At 39.9% G+C, this 22,288-nt stretch overlaps 1 protein-coding gene across 4 annotated transcripts in view; it reads left to right on the plus strand.

Annotated features, from left to right (window-relative positions):
- Positions 1-22,288, plus strand: part of LOC127448058 (formin-like protein 2) — a 149,966-nt gene that overhangs the window by 61,028 nt on the left and 66,650 nt on the right. For 3 of the 4 annotated variants that reach the window (XM_051710325.1, XM_051710324.1, XM_051710326.1), the window contains exons 5-6: positions 7,014-7,097; positions 8,230-8,385. In XM_051710325.1, the coding sequence (XP_051566285.1) occupies positions 7,014-7,097; positions 8,230-8,385 (240 nt within the window). Of the gene's footprint in view, positions 1-7,013; positions 7,098-8,229; positions 8,386-12,133; positions 12,364-22,288 lie in introns of those variants that run through there. The other variant, XM_051710327.1, reaches the window with a different exon arrangement.

Consider the following 22,288-nt stretch of genomic DNA (forward strand, 5'->3'; position numbering starts at 1 on the left):
CATATGTACTTCTTTGTATTTCTGTGACAGCTTAAGGGCAAAAGTCTCCTAACTAATCATTCTCTGGGAGAAACAAGTGTATGACAATGAGCATGGAGGAAATACAGTATAGATATTATTTTGAAATGGTTGAGCACAAAACAAACAAACAAAAGTTTTAGAAAGTAACAAAGTAATTTGTAATGAGATTACCTTTTTATAAAGTAATCAGTCAAGTAATATACAGTAATTTGTTGTTTGTAGTGGATTATTTTAGTAATTTACGCAATGTTGATCGTTGTGTATTTAAATTCTATTTTTGTGAGTGCGCAAAGGGCAGCGCTACACCCTACGACCGTGCGCTACGTCTTATGCAGTTTTCGTGAGAGAGCTACAGTAATTCTAAGCGCATTTTTCGTGGCAGAGTAAAGTGCAAGTGGGCTTGGGTGGAAGTGTTTGTACTATTCAGGGGCAATGCAAGGGGGGGCTTTGGAGGCTAAAGCACCTGATGTGTTGTCCCAAGCCCCTGATCTTTTCTTTAAGATTCACACACGTTTTATTTCACAAATTAAATATGTTGAATGACTTTGAATTTGTTTGCCAGTAGTACGTCTGTCCGTAATAAAAAGCAATGGTAGATTATCACTTGCATTCATTTAGTTCAGCGCATAAATGACCGTCAGGTGTTTTTTAAAGACCTCACATTTATAGCAAGCTGTTGAACATTACCTGCTCTGGTCAGTAGGTGGGACTGTTGTCACTCTGCAGGTTTCAACAAACCATCATCCTTTTAAAGTCCCCATGAGGTAATCTGTTCTGGCTTACTTGGTACCCTAGGCGAGATCCGACATGGCGCCCCTCTTAATGCCACCATATACACATTAAATGGCAAATTAGATTAATATTTACATTATATATTCACAACTTAAATTGCACAAATAAATTATAGAGTCAATAAATAAAGAAAATGGCAGAATACTTACAGATTGCTGCTACATCTAATTCCTAATTAAAAATGTAACACTCCCCTCCTAGTTTTCATTGATGCAAAATCATCATTGATTTTCTCAAAACCATTGAGGCGATCCTGTGTCATGGTGTACCTTTACTGTTGATCATGGTTGTGGACCACCTCGAACTTAAACAGCTGGAGAGCTAGATACCAACGGGTGATCCGTGCGTTGGCATCCTTCATGCGATGGAGCAACTGGAGTGGGGCATGGTCCGAATAGAGGGTGAAAGCACGTCCCAACAGATAGTACCGGAGAGTGAGGACTACCCACTTGATGGCCAAACACTCCTTCTCGATTGTGCTGTACTTAATCTCTCTCATCGGGAGCTTGCGACTAATGTACAGCACCGGGTGTTCCTCCCCCTCCACCATCTGGGGCAGTACCGCTCCCTTCTCCCTGTCCGATGCGTCCGTCTGCAAGATAAAAGGGAGAGAGAAGTCAGGAGAGTGCAATAACGGCCCGCCACAAAGTGCAGCTTTCACTTGCATGAATGCCTGCTGACATGGCTCCATCCACTGGACTGGATCTGGTGCCCCCTTTTTAGTAAGATCAGTCAGCGGGCTGGTGACGGTCGAATAATTAGGCACAAACCTACGATAATAGCCAGCCAGCCCCAGGAACTGTCTCACCTCCTTTTTGGTCTTAGGTCTCAGGCAGGCTGCAATCGAGGTGGTCTTATCAATTTGGGGCCGCACCTGTCCATGACCCAAGTGGAAGCCCAGATACCATACTTCCACTCATCCAGTTGCACACTTCTTAGGGTTTGCCGTGAGTCCCTCCCATCTCAACGACTTCAGGACAGCCCTCAGATGCTGCAGGTGCTGCTGACAGTCAATACAGTAAATAATGTTGTCATTCAGATAGCCAGCGCCGTAAGCGGAGTGCGGTCTGAGGATTCTGTCCATGAGCCACTGAAATGTAGCCGGGGCCCTGAACAAACCGAAAGGAAGGGTGACAAATTGGTATAAGCCAAACGGTGTGGAAAATGCAGTTTTTTTTCACGGGACATGGGAGTTAAGGGGATCTGCCAATATCCCTTTGTCAAATCCAGTGTCAAATAAAAGCGAGTCATGCCTAACTGATCAAGCAGTTCATCAATCTGAGGCATCAGGTATGCATCAAACTTTGACACCACGTTGACTTTTCTATAATCCACACAGAACCAGACCGAGCCATCACTCTTCAGAACCAACACCACTGGGCTGGCACAGTCATTGTGGGATACTTCTATTAGCCCCATATCCAGCATGGCCTTTAATTCTTCCCAAACCACTTTTCTTTTGTGTTTGGGTAATTGGTAGGGACGACTGCATACCACTACCCCTGGGGTCGTTTTGATATGGTGCTTTTTGTGATTCATACGACTGGGAAGAGAATTCACTTTGCAACCTGGCAACCTCTGTAACTTGTGACGGTGAGAGGTGGTCTTCGCAAGTGACCGGGGTGACTCAATCGGTGGCTTTTAAGTTCACCTCCAATCTGAGCTCCTCCCACTCCAGAACCACCATCACCAAAGTCATGGGGACCACCTCTCTCCATGGTTTTAGGAGACTGAGGTGGAAAAATCTGATGTGCTCCACCTCTATCCATTCGTTTAACCACATAATCGATTTCCCCAACTCGGCGTGTGACCTCAAAGGGCCCTTGCCACTTAGTGAGTAATTTAGAGCTCGATGTGGGGATTAATAAAATTTATCTCCCAGTGCAAATTCCCATAGCCGAGTACCCCATTATACAGCCATTGTGTGCATGACATAAATGTCGTGCCTTGATCAGTGAGGATTTCTTTAGGAATCCCCACTCGGGAGATTATTCTGAAGAGTGCCTCCGCAATACTACGTGCTGAGATGTTGCGCATAGGCACTGCTTCCGGGTATCGCGATGCATAGTCCACCAGAACCAACACAAAATGATGCCCACGTGCCATCCGCTCTAATGGCCTGACGAGGTCCATACCAATTCATTCGAAGGGACCTCGATCAATGGAAGGGGGTGCAATGGCATTCTTGGGGGGGACTGGTGGATTCAGCAGCTGACATTCACGGTATGCTGCACACCATCTGCGAGCATCCCCGTGAATGCCCGGCCAATAGAAATGGGCCATTAGACGGTTCAGTGTCTTTTCTTGCCCTAAGTGGCCTGCCATCGGATTATGATGAGCCATCTGGAATAGCATTTTCCGATGGCTCTTTGGGATTATTAATTGGGATGTATCTTCCTTTATCCGGGCATCCTGTGTCACTCGAAACAACCAATCCTTGATAATTGAAAAATACGGATATGCGAGTGCAGTGTCTTGCTGGTGGCGTTGACCATCAGTCACTTTCACTTGATCAAAGGCGTGCCTAAGGGTCTCGTCTCGCATCTGCTCCAGAGAGAAATCCTCTGCAGGGAATCCTCTAAGGATAAATACAGTATCAATAGCCATTGATAAATATATGCTGTAATAGTTTTTCTATAGAGATAATTATAAACAAAGTGGTTACTAAACTATTCATCAGTAACAGGGGTTCCTTAAACTCAAGGGTTTTGGATCACACAGAGTTTGCTCTCTTAAAAGAATTTTAATACCAATAGAAATGGCATATTACAATTTGGAACTCTTTTGGAGTGGCCTCAAAATTATATTTTTGGGAACATTCTGAAAAGGAACATAACTGGCCATGGTCATTAAGCAACTCAATCAGAATATCAATCAGAATATTATTACTAAACCAATTCACAAAAAAAAGTGATTTATATCTAATTTGAAGCTATAGTCAAATCAGGGATTAGGATTTTTTAATAAGTTAATAAGTGAGCATTTTAATTTAAATATTACTAACGAATGCACTTATATATACTTATATAATCACCCATACAATGTAAATACTTTACAGTAGGTAATTTACCTCCATGCCATGTAAACAAACAAACATTAATAATTTATAATTAAAAAAAAAAAAAATGTTTAGTACCACAACCTTTCTTTAATTGTGTGATTGGGTCATAATTATGTTTGTTCAAAATGCAATAAATGCAGAACACTGAAGGTGTTAATGTAGAATACACTATCAGTCATTACACATTTTAACCTATTTCTAAATTTATTGGGGGTGGGTGGGTGTCCTGTGGGGCTAAGCACCTTATCATTTCCTACCCCTGGCACTATATGTATGTGTATGCACGCAAACTGTGGGTATATTGAATGTAAATGAAGTGGCTCAAAGCGCAATTAGCAAATTGCCTGAGAAATTGTACATTGCGCTAAGATGTTTCAAAAGCAGGTCTGTTTTCAATGCAAAGTTTAAACTCAGTTCCTGCATTTGCAGTTTGGAGATTCCACCAGCAGATGGTAATTAAAGGTGCAGCTTTAAGTTAATGTTCAAACTCTGAAAATATAATGGAACATCATATTATGTACAATCACTTTTTTTTTAGCTATTTTATTAAACTAAAATGTATGAGATTTGTGTTAAACTATCTATAGGTTATGGTTTATTTTTCAATTATTATTATTATTATGTCTATATTTACAATTGTATTTATGATCTTATTTATATTGGTATATTTTCAACTGTTGTCAGAGAGTGATTTTCACTGCAAAAAAGAGGATAAAATGTTTGCATTTGGTATGATTTTTTTGACCACTTCGTTATTTTGATTATATTTGTGTTTCGTTTGAAGTTTTAATTTTTTCATGTTTCAGTAATTTAATAACATTTTTCAAAATCGACCGGTAGAAGGGAAGTGCATGCTGATGAGTGTACATCCAAATCCTGATGAGAATCACGTTTTCCATGTGTATAAAAGGAGCGTGTCACTGTCATAAAAATATGCCAGACAGGATGCAGTTAATGCACAAAAGAATGTTAGTCCATATTTCTATTCTTTTAACTCCTTGCATACAATCCATTTTCACTACCAGCTTCTAATGAATGTGCTGTCTTTGTTTGTATCGCTGGTTCTTGACAGGGAATAGTCTACAGTATGTAATAGGACGCAGACCTTTCAATAACTGGAGAAGAACCTCCACATTAAATTGCACTTGATCCAGCCCATTAACGCTTTGTGCATGCAATTTCGCCAAAACCACTTGTGCCTAGACTTAACTCATGCTTGCATGAAAATACCATGGCCATGCCCATTGACTTTGCACTTATGACTTAATGCATAGTGCTGTGCTGTGCTTAGTGCTAGTGCTCTTAAAATAGAGCCAGGGATGTCCTTCAATACAGTTTAAAAAAGATTCTCAAGTAGGTTGAGAGATTGTTTTTATTTTTGTTTTTGTATTTTTTTTAACATATTTTGGTCACTGTTATTTTCATTCTCCATTTGCGATATAACTTTAATATTATTCTTAAATGCATGATAATTATTGTGTAAATTATGTAAAATAGTCATAATGAAAAATGAACAGATGTGTCCAAATATTTGACTGCAAGTTGATATCAAATAAACCATCACTTTACCATGATACTTACACAGTAGGGTACAATGGGGATAAAGGCTCCGCGAGGTAAAAGACTCCTTTGATTTTGTTTTCACCCAAAACACTAAATAGCAACAAAAACTACCACATTAATTTCCTAAAAACCTGTTTGTCACTATACACTGGAAAATTTTCCTGATCCATGAGATCTTTGCATGTGGTGTCCAAAGGTTGATTTTGAGGCAATTTGATCTAATTTAATATTTTTTTTTAAATGTTGCAAATTTATGTAGCTAGTGAATATCCCTGAAATAATTGTTTGTTTGTTTTTTGACAAAATACTTATTTATCATTTTCAATTTTGTTTAAGGTCTTTAAATCAAACAGTTTTCTAATAACTGTCCAGTAAGTGAAAGGATAATATTTGGGATAAAAAGCCCCCCTGTTGCAGGGGCTAAAGGTCCCTATTAAACACATTGTTTTTCTTAAGTGAGGCGAATAGATTTGTTATGAAAAATGTTCAAAGTGGGCTCACATTGAGTCATTCAATCATAATAGAGATTAGTTTGTTTATAGAATACTTGAGATGTAATAAAATGCCAAATGTGTTTGAAATTAACAGGAAATGGTTGAAAAGTTATTTTGAGTAAGCATCATCTTAATTTGTTACTCAAAAAAGCATCTTGCTGTCTCAAAATTATTTGCATTAGTTGACAAATTGTGCCCTATATCTATTGCCCCGGTATCTACACAACAGCACTTTAATCCCCCTAGGAGCCTTTTTTGGGGTTTATAAAAGGGGGTTTATTAATGACTAATAATTCATTTACAAATGCATTGTAAGTCATTAATATGCAGTTTTAAAACATTAATAAAAATATTTGCTTTCATGTGATGCATGCTAAATAGTGAGCATTTTAACTTAAATATTACTAACAAGTACACTTATTCATACGTATACTGTATTAATCAAAAACATAAAATGCCCTAATTAACTATTTATGTTACAATGCAGCAAAACAGGCCATTAAAGTGAGATTAACAGGAGGGATTATGTCATTTTGTGTTTATATTCATGACTGTACTGTCTTGACTCACTTGTGTTTTCACTTTTCTTGTCACAATGTCAAAAGAATGATTTTAACTAGTCCTAGTTGCCTAAAGTCCTCTGTAAATACACTTTTCAGCTCTTCATGCTTACTCACAGCATATATCATATAATAAGGCCTGATGACCATTAAACCATAATGAACTTTATATGCAGGTTTCTAATGTTGGTCTAATTAATGCTTCATATGTGTCCGTTTTACAACAAAGTACATTTTTAATAATGTTTTAAAGTTACTAATGTTCAATAAGTGTTATTAAGCATGTATAATATGTTATGTACTTTGGCTCACTATTTAGAAAGTACTGCATGATCATCCTTTTATTCATGTTCTTATAACCACATATCAATGATTTATAATACATCTGAAAATGAGTTATTGATCATTAACTAATCCCTTTAACCTTAACCAAGAGAAAATGATTGTAAAGTGTTACCCTTTTTTAAGGGTTTCTGTTTCTTATTTTCTCTCTCTCTCTCTGTGTGTGTCTGTGTCATTTAGGTGGGTGCGTGAGTTTCTGAATGAGGAGAACAAAGGCTTGGACGTGTTGGTTGAGTATCTTTCGTTTGCACAGTGCGCTGTCACGTAAGTCACACGTGATTCTACAGAACACCAGCACAATGAACACAATGCCTCCTTTCACGCAGACCGCTGCACTGACTGCATGTCATACTGTTGCATTCTGTGTATATGTGTGTGTGTGTGTGTGTGTGTGAGTGTGTGAGAGAGAGATCAGATCAAGTCACAAGACCGCATTTACAACCTTACCACTTAACAGCATGATAAGAATCATGTTTTTGTGGAGTGTGTGTTCCGTTGACCAGGACTGTTTACACACAACAATACAAATCACTAGTTAACCACAAAATCTGGCAAAATCCGGGCACATTATGATGCCATTTTCTTTATTTTACTTTAAGTAATCTAAAACTGAAAATTAAAATTACATTTTCAAATACACTGTCAGAAAACAATGTGCAGAATTTGTACCTTTTCAGATTACTGATTACTTCATCAAAAGTAATCACATTACTGATTACTTTACATTTAAAGGGACAGTTCTCCCAAAAATGAAAATTCTCTCATCATTTACTCACCCTCATGTCAAACCAGATGTGTGTGACTTTCTTTCTTCTGCAGAATACAAATGAAGATTTTTAGAAGAATATTTCAGCTCTGTAGGTCCATAAAATGCAAGTCAACAGGGTACAATACTTTGAAGCTCCAAATGCACATAAAGACAGCATGAAAGTAATCCTTATGACTCCAGTGGTTTAATTAATGTTTTCTGAAGTGATATGATAGGTGTGCGTGAGAAACAGATCAAAATGTAAAACTTTTTTAACTATCAATCTCACTTGAACATGCCATCACGCTTATGTGACACAACAGGCTGCGTGAATTCGTGCATAGGAGATCTGGCTGGAAGTGAAGATTAATTGTTAAAAAAAATTAATTATTGATCTGTTTCTCACCCACACTTATCATATCTCTTCTGAAGAAATGGGTTTAACCACTGGAGTCGTATGGATTACTTTTATGCTGCCTTTATGTGCTTTCTGGTCACCATTCACTTTTTCACCATCACCATATTTTTTTTTTCAGTGCATATATGCAAAAGTCCCATGACCACAGATAAATACAGTACACTGCATGCTAGCTGGTTGTACAAGACTAAAGTAAATGCTTCAAAATTATAACCTCTTTGTTTTTACAGATATGATGGTGACTGCTCTGAGAACAGCACAGATAACTCGGTGGATAAATCTAAAGCCTGGAGTCGATCAATTGAAGATCTTCATGGGGGAAACCATCTCTCTTCAGCTGTTACAGGACACAACAACTCCAGAACTGGCAGACATTCAACTTTAAGGTGTACAACCCTACACCCTAACCTTATATATATATATATATATATATATATATATATATATATATATATATATATATATATATATATTGTTGTTATTAGAGTATAATCATTACAACAAACAAATAATACAGGTCAGTAATGTGATCCTGAGAGTTTCTGAGAGATCTCAAATGAACTTGATCTGGTGTAGGAGTGTGTCCAACTGCAGGGAGAGTGTAGTGACTTCATGTGATTTGTGAAAGGCTATTTTGTTTATTCATGAAGTAAGTCTTTAAATGGCTTAGGAAACAGCAGACAATGTCAGTATGACCAAGACCAAGAATGGAACTCAGTCAACATGTGTATGTCTGTCTGTCTGAGTGTCTGTCTTTCTGTCTGTTTGTTGACTCACAGTGCTGGTTTAAATACTTCTGATTAGCACAAGGATAACTGACACATCACTATCATATGAATTCCCTGTCTGTTTACCAGCCTGGTCACAGGACTGAGGTATTTATACTGAGCTGAAGGGGATCTTTTTGTGTGAGTTCAATATGCTAAACCCCCCTCTCATTACAATAGAATGAAGTCCAGTCCTCACACACACATTTAACCCCTCTTCATGCATTAGCAGATGTCAATCTCCAAGTTTCTCAAAAATACAGATTTATTTTTTAGAAACTTGGAGATCGACATCTGCTAATGCATGAAGAGGGGTTAAATGTGTTGTAGTACTGGATAAGACAAAGTAAGGGCCCTGCTGGGGGACGTGACCCTGTATGGCAAGCCCTTTCGAATTTAGTCAAGTGCAGGATTATGGCAAGCCGAATTAACTTTAAATCATGTGCAGGACATGAAATATAGATATGAACAATTCAGTTTTCTTGTGATCAGCAATTTAATTACTAATGATGAAAGTGCTATTGTTTTATATCATTAATTACATTTGCAGTAAAACATTATAAAAAATGAAAACATTCATTCTTGATATCAATAATGACATCATTACCCTTTTTTGATATAAAAACTTTAACAATTCTGAAAACTGATAAAAGATATCTGAAACTTCAATGATATGTCATTCATTTCTGTTCAAAATGCAATTACAGAAATCTATAATTTCTTACTAAAAGTTCCAAATACATCAGCTATGTACAGTACTTCTTATTAGTAAAACATATTTTTTTATATCAATAATTTAGTTCGATTAAGATATTTAATCGTGATAAATCTCATGATTTTTCATTGCTAATCGCGATTAACTGCAGATTTTAAAAATGCTTAAATTTGGCTCTATATATACTTCATTTCCTGTCAAAACACATTAAAGTTGCTGTAAGCGATTTTTTTCATGGATGAATATGCAAAAACATTTCCTACTCCCTTAAAGAAATTAATGAAATAAGTGTCTTGAGATATCTCACCGCTCTCTGTGACAGCTGTAGACTTTGTAAACAGCAAACAAAAATGTGTCTGCAGACCGTGGACATTGATGCTTTTCACCTGTCACATTTTGCTCATTCTCATAGTGTTGTATTTGAAGCAGATCACTGAGGCTTTGATTCATAATGTTTGTCAGTTGAGGGTGCTATTGTGTCACTGTTGAATTTGACAGCCACAAGAACAAACAGTGCTGCTCTTTTGCTCAGTTTTGTTGTCGATATTATCTTTGGAGGGCAGGATTTTGGAATGAGGGGGCATGGCTAATTCAACGGCTCAGTCACGTGAAAATTTCAGAACACTAAAATCGCTTACAACACCTTTACGTTTTTTCTTTGGAAATAAAACAAAACAATATGTAATAAAAATGTGTTTTAACATTTTCCAAACAAAGCCTTCCACAATATAAAGGTAGAAATACACTAAAATAGCATCAAATCAAGTAACACTAAACAGCAGTTTCATAGTTGCTTTTGCGTGTGGTATTTCAGTGTAAAAACCTGGGTCTTATTTACTGACCACACGCAATCTATTTTTGCAGGCGCAATCAGCACTGACATTGCGCTGCATCTTAAATATTTAAATGAAGTCATTGTCATTCCTTGTCATTAAATTAATAATTAATTTTTATAAATTATAAATTAATTTTAAATTGCGCTTCATTCACAAAAATTGCCTGCCACAATTTAGATTGCGCTATTACCACATCCGTTGATGTGTGTAGTGCTTTACTGGTTGTTTAGATCAGTGTTACTATCAGAAATAATTAATAATTATTTCTTTAGTTATTAATTCATATTTAAATTAATTAATTGAATCTAACTCATTAAAACCTCATATGGGGCTCCAGTAAATGTAGTGCGCTACGTTTAGGAGCAGGTTTGGTTATTAGCAATAATTAATAATTATCAAAGATAATTATTAAAATCAATAGAACATTGATGAAAATCAATGTTAGCTTTTCTAATCCTTTAAATCAACAATTATCAAAGATAATCGTTAATTGTTAACATCGATGAAACATTAAAATTAACACTAGCTTATTGATCATTCAAATTCAACAATCATCAAAGATAATTATCAATTATCAAAAATCAATAGAATATTAATAAGGATTAACATTGACGGGGCACCACCCTGGAATCAGGGACTAATAACCAGATAGTATAACAGTCTCAATATTAGATTGTTTTCTTAGGAAAATCCGAAGAATATCGATTTTCTGGAAAAAACAATGAATGAAGGCTTGAATCCGAGCACTGACATCCCGTCAGCATGACACAGGTGTATGCAAAACAAACCAAAACACTTCTCTTTGTAATATAACAAAGTTTATTTATGCAGTAATATCAATTAATAATTAATACAATGCAGTCAATAAACTTCTGACTTACAACTACAAACTAAACAGTGATATGATTAGATATGGAAACTAAAATACTCCTATTACACATAAGGTGTGTGTATGAGAGTGTGTGTGTGTGTGTGTGTGTGTGTGTGTGTGTGTGTGTGTGTGTGTGTAAGGAGGGACGCGCACAAAATGGCGGACGTGACTCTCGTGGGGAGTATGTCACGCGAGACTTCCGGCCAGGGAATATGGCCGCGAATGTGGGCGGAGAGAAACCAGTCAATGGCGTCTACCAGTTACCGCGTGTATCCGCTTGTACGATAGCTTAGGGACAAAGCTGAGCTTTATCACGAAGCTATCTACTAGCCAAAAATGTGTCCGAGAATGTTTGTGAGGGATCACGTGCACGTGTATGTGTGTGTGTGTGTGTGTGTGTGTGTGTGTGTGTGTGTGTGGTTAGTACGAGAGAGAGAGAGAGAGAGAATAAAGTGACGGCCCCAAAGCAGGTTTCGTGATCGTGGGAGAGAAAGCAGCTGTTAGTTTATCACTCAGAGACGCGGTGGACGGCTCGTAAACCATCCCGGTCTTTGATTCTTTAATGGATAAACTCAGTTTGCCGGTCTCACCCGTGATGGTGGAAATGCACAACAGTCCAATGTGGTTGGACCACAATACAGCAAATCAAATTTGTGATAATTAATACCCTGAGTATTAATAATGAGCGGACATGGCGGTCCGTAAACTGTACAAGTAATAATCTTGGTACACAAGAATAACACACTATAATATTCTATCTCTGCCCAGACATAAACCTCTTACTTGAATCGCATGAGGATGCAGAATGTGTGTTCATCTGTCCTTTAACTCAGACTTGGTTCCTCGAGGCTCGGGTGATGACGGGAGGCCGTTTCCTCGCTCTGTCGGCGGGCGGTACGGCTGCTGATTCTCGGCGGGCTGGTGGAGAATCAGTGACTTTGACTTGATTGAAGAGGGAAGAGAAATCTTTTCTCTTCACTTCTGCAGGCAAATGGATGAAGATGCAGATTGCTCGGCGGTCTCCTTCGGATCCGTTAGAGTGTTCGGTGGAACACAGAGTAATCTCAACCCGTCCAGCGAGATGGAGATTGTATGGCCACAGTTTCAAGTCGGACGTTACTTCCTTGTGCCACGAGGCTGCACCTGAGAGCAGCGAAGAGCTGCGTCTACACACGGTGAGCAAAGTTGCTGGAAGCAAATCCCGGAAGCATTTCAGAGGTATTTCTACTCCTGATGATGTCATGGTTGAGGTGCGTTCTGTCGTGTGCCTCATCCAATAGGAGTTGAGAGTTCAATCCTTTAGTGAGCAAGGCTTCATGGGATTTGTAGTCTGTTTTGGACTCCCTTTGTTTGATTTTGGCGCGATTTATATCAGTATAATTTATGACTTGATATGTGGGGGCCTGAGTTAGGTTTTACGACTGTGTTAGGCCTGCCTTTGTCCTCTATCTGAACACATGAGGCCCAACATGTGTATTGGCGCAACGGCTTGAGGCTGCCTACACTGAAAGAGTCGAAGTGAATGTTTTAAATGACACACAGACAGCACGGACCAATCAGCTCTGAGCTTGTGTTGTACCATCACTATTTCCTTTAGTGGCTTTAGTGGGTTTTTTTTTTGCCATTATATTCATGTTGTTTAGCCAGAGGGGAACTGGCCCCCAGAGTGAGTCTGATTTCTCCGAATTTTATTTTTCTCCATTAACCAACATCTTTTGGAGTTTTGTGTTCCTTGCCACAGTCACCTTCACTTTTTTTATTTATTTTTTTAATGCATGATTTCCTATAAAGCTGCTTTGAAATGATGTGTGTTGTGAAAAGTGCTATACAAATAAAAATGACTTGACTTGACTCGGACGCTAAACAAATGCAGATAGCGCATGCAAAAAAACCTGTGCTTTTACTGGGTGGTTAGTGAATAAGACACAGGTTTTTTATTCATTCTTAGTGAATCTGCCCCTAAATGTTTCTCAAAGTCTAAGTGGGAGTTTGACTAACTGAAAGACTGAAAACTGAAAGAACTATTCCCAGTAGGTGAGTATTCGTTGCAATGTGCATTAAATCTCTTAAACCCTCATCCCCACATTATTAATGGCTTGGCAGGCTGTGGCTATCCACTTCGCCAGTATCAAGCACCGCTTTGAAATTGGAACTCCACATTAAAAGCACTGGAGAGAACAGCCGAGTTCAGAATGGCATACTGCCCATACCACTCTTACACCCTGTTTACACTGGACACATCTGTTGACACGTCTCTGCTTAAAGGCTTGAGGCTGTCTTCACTGAAAGCCTCGAAGTGAATGTTCTAAATGACACACAGACAGCACGAACCAATCAGCTGTGAGCTCGAGAAGACAGATAAATGGGTGAAAAACCTGTTTTATACTTTATTTACAATGGAAATCCACTGGTATAAATATCTACTTACTATATAATTATTATTGTTGTGTTATTGTTGCTAAAACCGTGTATACATGTGGTTAGAAACAAAAGTATTTAAAGTAGACTAGAGACCAGAAATATCATGAGCTGGCCTTAATGCAACAGTCAGAAGTTGTTTAATTAGGTAAAATTCATGGCAGAAAGGTTCACATGTATGATATATGGTAAGTAAACGTTTTTTTTAGACGGACGGTATGATAAAGAGGTTAGAGTAACTCTGCGGCGCGTCACCAATAGAACGGGGCATCTGTTTACTGTTGGCGCTACACAGTGCACCACAACGGACACTTCTAGTGTAGAAAGCATCATTGATAATAATGGGAAAGATATGCTGTTGATGCTACACAATGCTCACGTCCAGTGCTGACAGGATGTTACTGCTTCTTTCATATCTAATTGTGTTAAAGGGATAGTTTACCCAAAAATGAAAATTCTCTCATCATTTACTCTCCCTCATGCCATCCCTGATGTGTATGAATTTCTTTCTTCTGCAGAACACAAAAGCATTAAATAATGCCTTCTGAAGCGAAACGCTAGGTGTGTGTGTAAGAAAAAGATTGATATTTAAAACATAAAATGAACATTTTTCCCCTGCTGATTTCAGACATCCGAGGGATCCGACGATATCGACATGCCAATATGCTTACGTCATGCGAGAAGCAGCTTGAACTCCACCCTCTCGTGAACGAGCATATGACAGCTCAAACCAGCCCATCTGGCAGGTTAAACCATGCGATTATCTAATCAGCCAATCGTGTGGCAGCAGTGGAGTGCATAAACCACATCACATCAACCATCAGAATGGGGAAAATTTTGATCACTGTGATTTGGACTGTGGCATGATTGTTGGTGCCAGACAGGTTGGTTTGAGTATTTCTGTAACTGCTGATCTCCTTGGATTTTCACATGTAGCAGTCTCTAGAATTTATACCAAATGTTGCCAAAAACAAAAAACATCCAGTGAGTGGCAGTTCTGTGGACGGAAATGCCTTGTTGATGAGAGAGGTCAACAGAGAATGGCCAGACTGGTTCGAACTGACAAAGTGTTTAGACAATTGTGTACAATTGTGGTGAGAAGAATATAATCTCAGAATGCTATTCTGAGATGCGGGTTGGCACTGTTTTGGCTGCACGAGGGGAACCTACACAATATTAGGCAGGTGGTTTTAATGTTGTGGCTGATTGGTGTGTGTGTGTGTGTGTGTGTGTGTGTGTGTGTGCGTGTGCGTGTGCGTGTGCGTGTGCGTGTGTGTGTGTGTGTGCGGAAAAACTATTTTCCTGATTTCTTCTGATTTTGTGAATATCTCATACTAAATTGTTTCAAAGATTCAAACAAAATCTAACATAAAACAAATGCAATCTGAGTAAACACAAAATACAGTTTTTAAATGATAATGTTATTTATTGACGCAAAAAAGTTATCCAATACCAACTGGGCCTGTGTGCAAAAGAATTTGCCCCCTTAGTTACTATATTCCCAAATCTGCATTCATAATGGGGTTCAGCTGAACTAGACACACCCAGGCCTGATTACTGCCAGCCCTGTTCAATCAAATCAACACCTAAATGTAACTTTTTCAGCAGCATGAAGTTGGCTAAAAGGTCTCACCCAGTAGCACACTATTCCAAGATTAGAAGAAATTCCAGAGATGATGAAGAAAAAGGTGATTGAAATACATCAGTCTGGGAAGTGTTACAAAGCTATTTCAAAGGCTCTGGGACTCCAAAGAACCACAGTGAGAGCCATTATCTTCAAATGGAGAAAACTTGGCACAGTAGTGAACCTTCCCAGAAGTGGCCAACCTTCCAAAATTCCTCTAAAAGCACAGCGACGACTCATTCAGGAAGTCGCAAAAAGCCAAGGACAACATGCAAGGAACTGCAGGCCTCTCTCACATCAGTGAAGGTCACTGTTCATGACTCCACTATCAGAAAGACTCTGGCCAAAAATGCCATCTATAGAAGAGTGGCAAGGCGAAAACCACTGCTAACCCAGAAGAACATTAAGGCTCATCTGAATTTTGCCAAAACACGCCTTGATGATCCTCAAACCTTTTGGGAGAATGTTCTGTGGACCGATGAGTCGAAAGTGGAACTGTTTGGAAGTCAGGGGTCCCGTTACATCTGGCATAAATCAAATAGAGAATTCCACAAAAAGAACATCATACCTACGGTTAAGCATGGTGGTGGTAGTGTGATGGTGTTGCTTTGCTGCTTCAGGGCCAGGGCGACTTGCAATAATTGAGGGAAACATGAATTCTGCTCTCTACCAGAAATTCCTTAAGGAGAACGTCCGGTCATCAATCCGTGAGTTGAAGCTCAAACGCAACTGGATTATGCAGCAAGACAATGATCCAAAGCATAGGAGTAAGTCCACCTCTGAATGGCTCAAAAGAAGCAGATTTAAAGTTTTTGAGTGGCCTAGTAAAAATCCTGACTTGAACACGATAGAGATACTGTGGCACGATATTAAACGGGCAGTTCATGCTCAAAAACCCTCCAATATTGCTGAACTAAAGCAGTTATGCAAAGAAGAGTGGGCCAAAATTCCACCACAGTGTTGTAGAAGACTGATCTCCAGTCATCGGAAGTGTTTGGTTGCAGTTGTTGCTGCTAAAGGTGGCACAACCAGCTATTAAGTTTAAAGGGGCAGTTCGTTTTTCACACTGGTGATATAGGTGTTGGATTACTTTTTTGCTTCAATAAAAATATACATATATTTGAAAACTGTATTTTGTGTTTACTCAGGTTGCCATTGTTTTATGTTATATCTCGTCTAAAACAATTTAGTATGAAAAATACACAAAAATAGAAGAAATCAGGAAGAGGGAAAATACTTTATCACAGCACTATATATATACTGTATATATATCACTAGATTAGTTTTTTTAATTATTATTCACAAGGATAAGTACATCAGAGTCTCTAGTTTGAGAAATAGACATGACCTCAGCTGACAGCTTCATTGAATTCTACCCACTCAACACCAGTTTCATGTACAACAGTAAAGAGAAAACTCAGGGGTGCAGGCCTTATGGGAAGAATTGCAAAGAAAAAGCCACTTTTGAAACAGAAAAACAAAAAGAAAAGGTTAGAGTGGGCAAAAAAACACAGACATTGGGCAACAGATAATTGGAGTGTTATGGATCTTAACCCCATTGAGCTTTTGTGGGATCAGCTAGACTGTAAGGTGTGTGAGAAGTGCCCGACAAGTGCTACAGGAAGCGTGGGGTTAAATGTCACCTGAGTATCTGGACAAACTGACAGCCAGAATGCCAAGGATCTGCAAAGCTGTCATTGCTGCACGTGGAGGATTTTTTGATGAGAACTCTTTGAAGTAGTTTAAGAAGTTCTGATTCAGTAATTTTTCACATTATAAATGTCCTGACTATACATTGTGATCAGTTGAATGCCACTTTGGTGAATAAAAGTACCAATTTCTTTCCATAAGAGCAAAATCTGTACATTATTCCAAACTTTTGGCTGCCAGTGTATATTTTTATATACAAAAGTATACTATACTTTTGAAACAATGTGTATTTTAGTGTTTCTGGACTAAGCTTTTTGTTGTAATCAGCATTATGCCACAAATGTTGTTAATTGAGCTTAACATGTATTGAACCCTGAACATTCCTTTTAAATCTTGTGTTACTGTATACGTGCAGTAATTTTTAAATAATTATATACGCCCTCCTGAAGGACACCTCCACCATGCCCAAAGTGTTCAGAGAAATGAGGGATCATCTGCTGCATTACTGTTAATGTTTAGCTTAGAGTTTTATACTGTATAATTATGTAGAAATAAAAACCAAATACTGTATCACTTGAATATTGAGTATTCAATATTCAATACTCTAATATTGAATATTGACTTTATGGGTCATTCTCAGGAAATGGTGCCTTTTGCATGTCTCCGTGACTTACTACTAATAGAATTAACTAATATAATTAATATTATTTCATAGTTTAACTCTATTTAGTGTGTAATGCCAAATAAAATAATAATAATGATAATAATAATAAACTACTGTAAAAAAAATAATTGCAATTTTAAATATTTTTTAAAAAACAAATTGACTTTGACTGGCTCAATAGTTTAACTTTTAATGCTGTAAAAATTTAATGTCATCGAAGAGACGATTATGTGTGATGAACCCAAGTGCAGTTTATTAACAAAAGTGAGATCCAATAAATCCTAATTCCAAACATGATTACAAAACATAAACATGAATGACTTAACTAAACTTGACTTGACATGACTTGACTATTAAACAAAACGTGACTTGACTTAATCATAGAACAAACATTACACTAACAAACAATACCTGACAATGGACAATGGCAAACATGAGGCTTAAATACATTGACAAGGGTAACAAGACAAACAAGTTAACCAATGACAAGACAGAACTGATAACAAGGTAACTAGACAATAAACTAATGAAAACAAGACACATGAACATGGAGGGAAACATGAAACCACATGACAAGGAAACAGGCACAAACATGGCATGGAACAAAACACATACAACCCTGACATATCCCCCCCACCCAAAACAAAAACACAAAGTTCAAGAGGGAGCTTGGGGGGGGGACTTGGCGACTTGATGTGTTATGTGGCAGGACATGGAAACATGGTGAAACAAGGTGTGGGGCGAGGTCTGGTGAAAACATGGCATGGAGCATGAGACCAGGGCAGAGCCCATGGGGGGTGGAGCCATGAGAGGCTTGAGGGGCGGAGCCATGGAAGGCGGAGCCATGAGAGGCTCGAGGGGCAAAACCATGGAGAACTGGATACCCAGAGAGTAGCCGAAGTCTCGAAGGGCCAGGGTGGAGCTGGAGGCAGGGAGGACCAAGGCGGCACCGGAGGTTCAGAGGAGCAAGGCGGAGCTGGGGGATCGGAAGACTGAGGCGGAGCCAGTGGGGCTGAGGACCATGGCGGAGCCGTAGGGATGAAGGTCCCCGGTGGAGCTGAAGGATCGGAGAGACAAGGCGTAGCTGGAGGATCGGAGAGCCAAGGCAGAGCCAGGTGACCGACAGACCAAGGAGGAGCTGGAGTGACCCTGGTAAAGCCGACAGGCTGAAGGACTATGGTGGAGCAGAGGGGACGTAGAGCTGAGGTGATGTCGAGGGATCGACAGGCCAAGGTGGAATCCAGGGCTCGGAGGGTCTAGGCGGAGTCGGAGGTTCGAAATTTCTCCATGTCTGGGATATCTCAGAGGGCGATGATCGAGCCAGTGGCTTGTGGGGACCGGCTGATCAGGAGAACTCAGGGTGGGCACAAGGGCGGGAACCAATTCCGACTCAAATAGCCCAGTGAGAGATGGTTCTGAAACGGATGAGGTTTGCAATGCTGGTTTGTTGGCCGTGGCAGATGTGGGTGTTGGCTCGTTGACCATGGCAGGCTTGGGCGTTGGCTCGTTGACCAGAGGTGAGCCTGAGACATTGCATGGAGCAGACTGAAGCTTGGCTGTGACATAGCATGGAGCAGGCTCAGGCATGGCTGTGACATGGCATGGAGCAGGCTGAGGCGTGGCTGTGACATGGCATGGAGCAGGCTCAGGCGTGGCTGTGACATGGCATGGAGCAGGCTCAGGCATGGCTGTGACATGGCATGGAACAGGCTCAGGAATGACTGTGACATGGCATGGAGCAGGCTCAGGCGTGGCTGTGACATAACATGGAGCAGGCTCAGGCATGGCTGTGACATGGCATGGAGCAGGCTGAAGCATTGCTGTGACATAGCATGGAGCAGGCTGAGGCGTTGCTGTGACATGGCATGGAGCAGGCTGAGGCATTGCTGTGACATGGCATGGAGCAGGCTGAGGATCCGGGGCAAAAGATGGCGCTAGCTCAGCAACCATGATGAGGAACTCTGGCTTGGCAACAATGCCGTGGGACTCGGGCTTGGCAGACATGACGTGGGACTCGGGCTTGGCGGCCAAGACGTGGGACTCGGGCTTGGTGGCTATGACGTGGGACTCGGGCTTGGAGGCCATGATGTGGGACTCGGGCTCAGCATCCGCCTCCCCCACTGTAAACGTAGAACCAATTATCTGCAGGGCAAGGTCAATATACTGAGCCAGATTGAGGGGACTGCGACCACCATGCATCAGGAAAGAGATTGGCTCATTCAGTCTCACCTGGAAAATGTCCTTGAGGGCGACTTCATTAAAGTCCACCCGGCAGGCCAGAGCACAGAATTCCCCCACATAATTTTCCAGGGATCGATTCCCCTGGTGAAGACGCAGAAGCTGGATTGCTGGGTTCATTTTGGTCGGTCAGGTATTCTGTACCTCTCTATTCTGGCGAAGAGACGATGATGTGTGATGAACCCAAGTGCAGTTTATTAATAAAAGTGAGATCCAATAAACACTAACTCCAAACATGACTACAAAACATAAACATGAACGACTTAACTAAACTTGACTTGACATGACATGACATGACTTGACTATGAAACAAAACACGACTTGACTTAATCATAGAACCAACATTACATGAACAAAAAGGGAAACGAATTAGCGGAAGATATACATTGCATGGGGTTACCTATGCTGCCCTACAAAGGCAAAAGACCTTAACTCGCTAGAGTGTGGAACTGAGAAAAATGTCTTTAAAGTTTTTTAGTTGTCCAGCCAAATGTTTTATAGGTAGGACACTGGAAATCTGGCAATTAGATGTTTTAGTAATGAAATTTATCTACATAAAAAAATCTTGAGCTCAAACTTGACTTTTGACCCCTATTTTGAAGTTACTGTACTCTGCCTTTGTATTGTCTGCAAAAAGTGAGAAGTCATACCAAGGCAAAAGGCAGTAACTTCCACATTATCAATATTTGGTTGCTGATCACCATTTACAAAATCATTATAGTAACACCTGTATAAACCTAGTGATCATGGCATTTATTTTTGATGATTTACAATGACTTATTGCCATGTACTTATTGCTATCCTGTGGTTTGGTTGTATTCTGATGGCATTTTTAATACATTAGACAAGACAAATACCTCCATAGCGGTAAAGAATATCTTCAATTGGTGTACAGCAAAACTAACAGGTTGACTGCAGATAGGTGACACTTAATTATATGAATAAATACAAGATAAGCATATTTCTAATGAGTAAACATAATAATTTAATTAATAATGGAATGCAAAGATATAACAAATCATGTACAAATTTAAAATGGGATTGGAATAAGAGATAATAAATCATGTACAAGTAAGTGAACTTGGAATCCTGTTCATTTCTTGTTGTTTCATGGTGTTCTTACTCGTCATCCTCCAAAACATTGCTCACAGGCAGTGAACACCAGAAAGCCCTCCTGTTTGGGGGCATAAAAGGACATAGATTTTTTTATGATGTCCTTCTTCTTTGCCTCTTCATTCCCCCGGTCAAGTGGTCTCAGGAGAGAGGGTACGTTCAGCTCGAACTTAGCCCAGAGGAAGTCCAACTCAGTAAAGTGAGCATCTGCGTGGGTTTGTTTGAAGAACAGGCTCCTGGAGCCACATCACAGCTGAATCACTGACATCTTGCCCAACTTTGGTGCCTTCTTGGTCTTAACAATGGAGTGGCCATCCTTCCAATTCAACACATTATCATTCTTCATTTTGACCACTTCCACCTTCCTGGAATTTGAGCTTGACCCAACACTCACAAAATCCTCAAAGTCATACACCACTCCTACAGGACGATTTCTCATCTCCTGCTCGACACCATGGTGAAAACTGTCAGCACTCATGAAAGTGTGTCCCTTCTCAAAGTATTTTAGAGTAATATCCTCCACAGAGGTGGTATCACCATTAACAAGGCAGACCAGGGAAGATAGCAGGCACCAATTCTTGTTTTGGGCAGAACAGATGTCCACCCATAAGATGCTGTGGCATATGTCCCTTTCTTTCTCTAGTGCAGTCACATAGGCCGAGGTGATCTCTGCTGCACTTCGCCCTGCCGTGCCCTCGTTCCAGACCACAGAGATGGTGTTTTTTTATTTTTCTTCTTGCCTACAGAGGCAGAGGTCTCATGGAATGCCACAATATGCTTTGTGAAGATTGATGTTTTCAGCCCAGGCATACAAGGCAACATGATTACTTTTTGAAGGTCCACACTCCTCACTGATATGTCTTCTGGCCAGTCATTCTCCACATCAGCCTGGTATATCATCCTGCTCTGCATGGCAGACTCCTTATGCCCATGCCACCTCTGGCACTGCAAGCAGTCCATGACATGTCCATCCCCATCATGGTAATTTTTCATGTGCTGATCCTGCAGCAGGCACTCCTCACATTCCTCCTCTCCAAGCTTTGCAAAGCTGATGTTCTTATGCTTCACAGCTTTGCGGTAGTTTTCATAGGAGCAGCTGCTGCCTTTTTCCAAATAATCAGCATACATGAGCTTGATGTTAATGTCGCTAGGGAGGTAGCGACGATGTGGGGCATGCTCCCTTCGATAGTGGCTGACTAATGGGTGGAAGGATTCAATATGGTCATATACAGGCTGCATGTCCAGTTTGTTGGCCGGTGTATGTCTTCCTCTTTGGTCTCTTGATCACTTCATTTCCTATCTCCTCCCCCATCACAAAGAGGACCAGGCTGTCATTTGCCAGGTGGTACCCCAAAGTGGCCAAAAAGAAAGTTTTACAGACCTGCTGTGGGAC

Source organism: Myxocyprinus asiaticus, chromosome 11 (assembly GCF_019703515.2).
Source record: "Myxocyprinus asiaticus isolate MX2 ecotype Aquarium Trade chromosome 11, UBuf_Myxa_2, whole genome shotgun sequence".
In the NCBI taxonomy this organism is placed as follows: Eukaryota; Metazoa; Chordata; class Actinopteri; order Cypriniformes; family Catostomidae; genus Myxocyprinus; species Myxocyprinus asiaticus.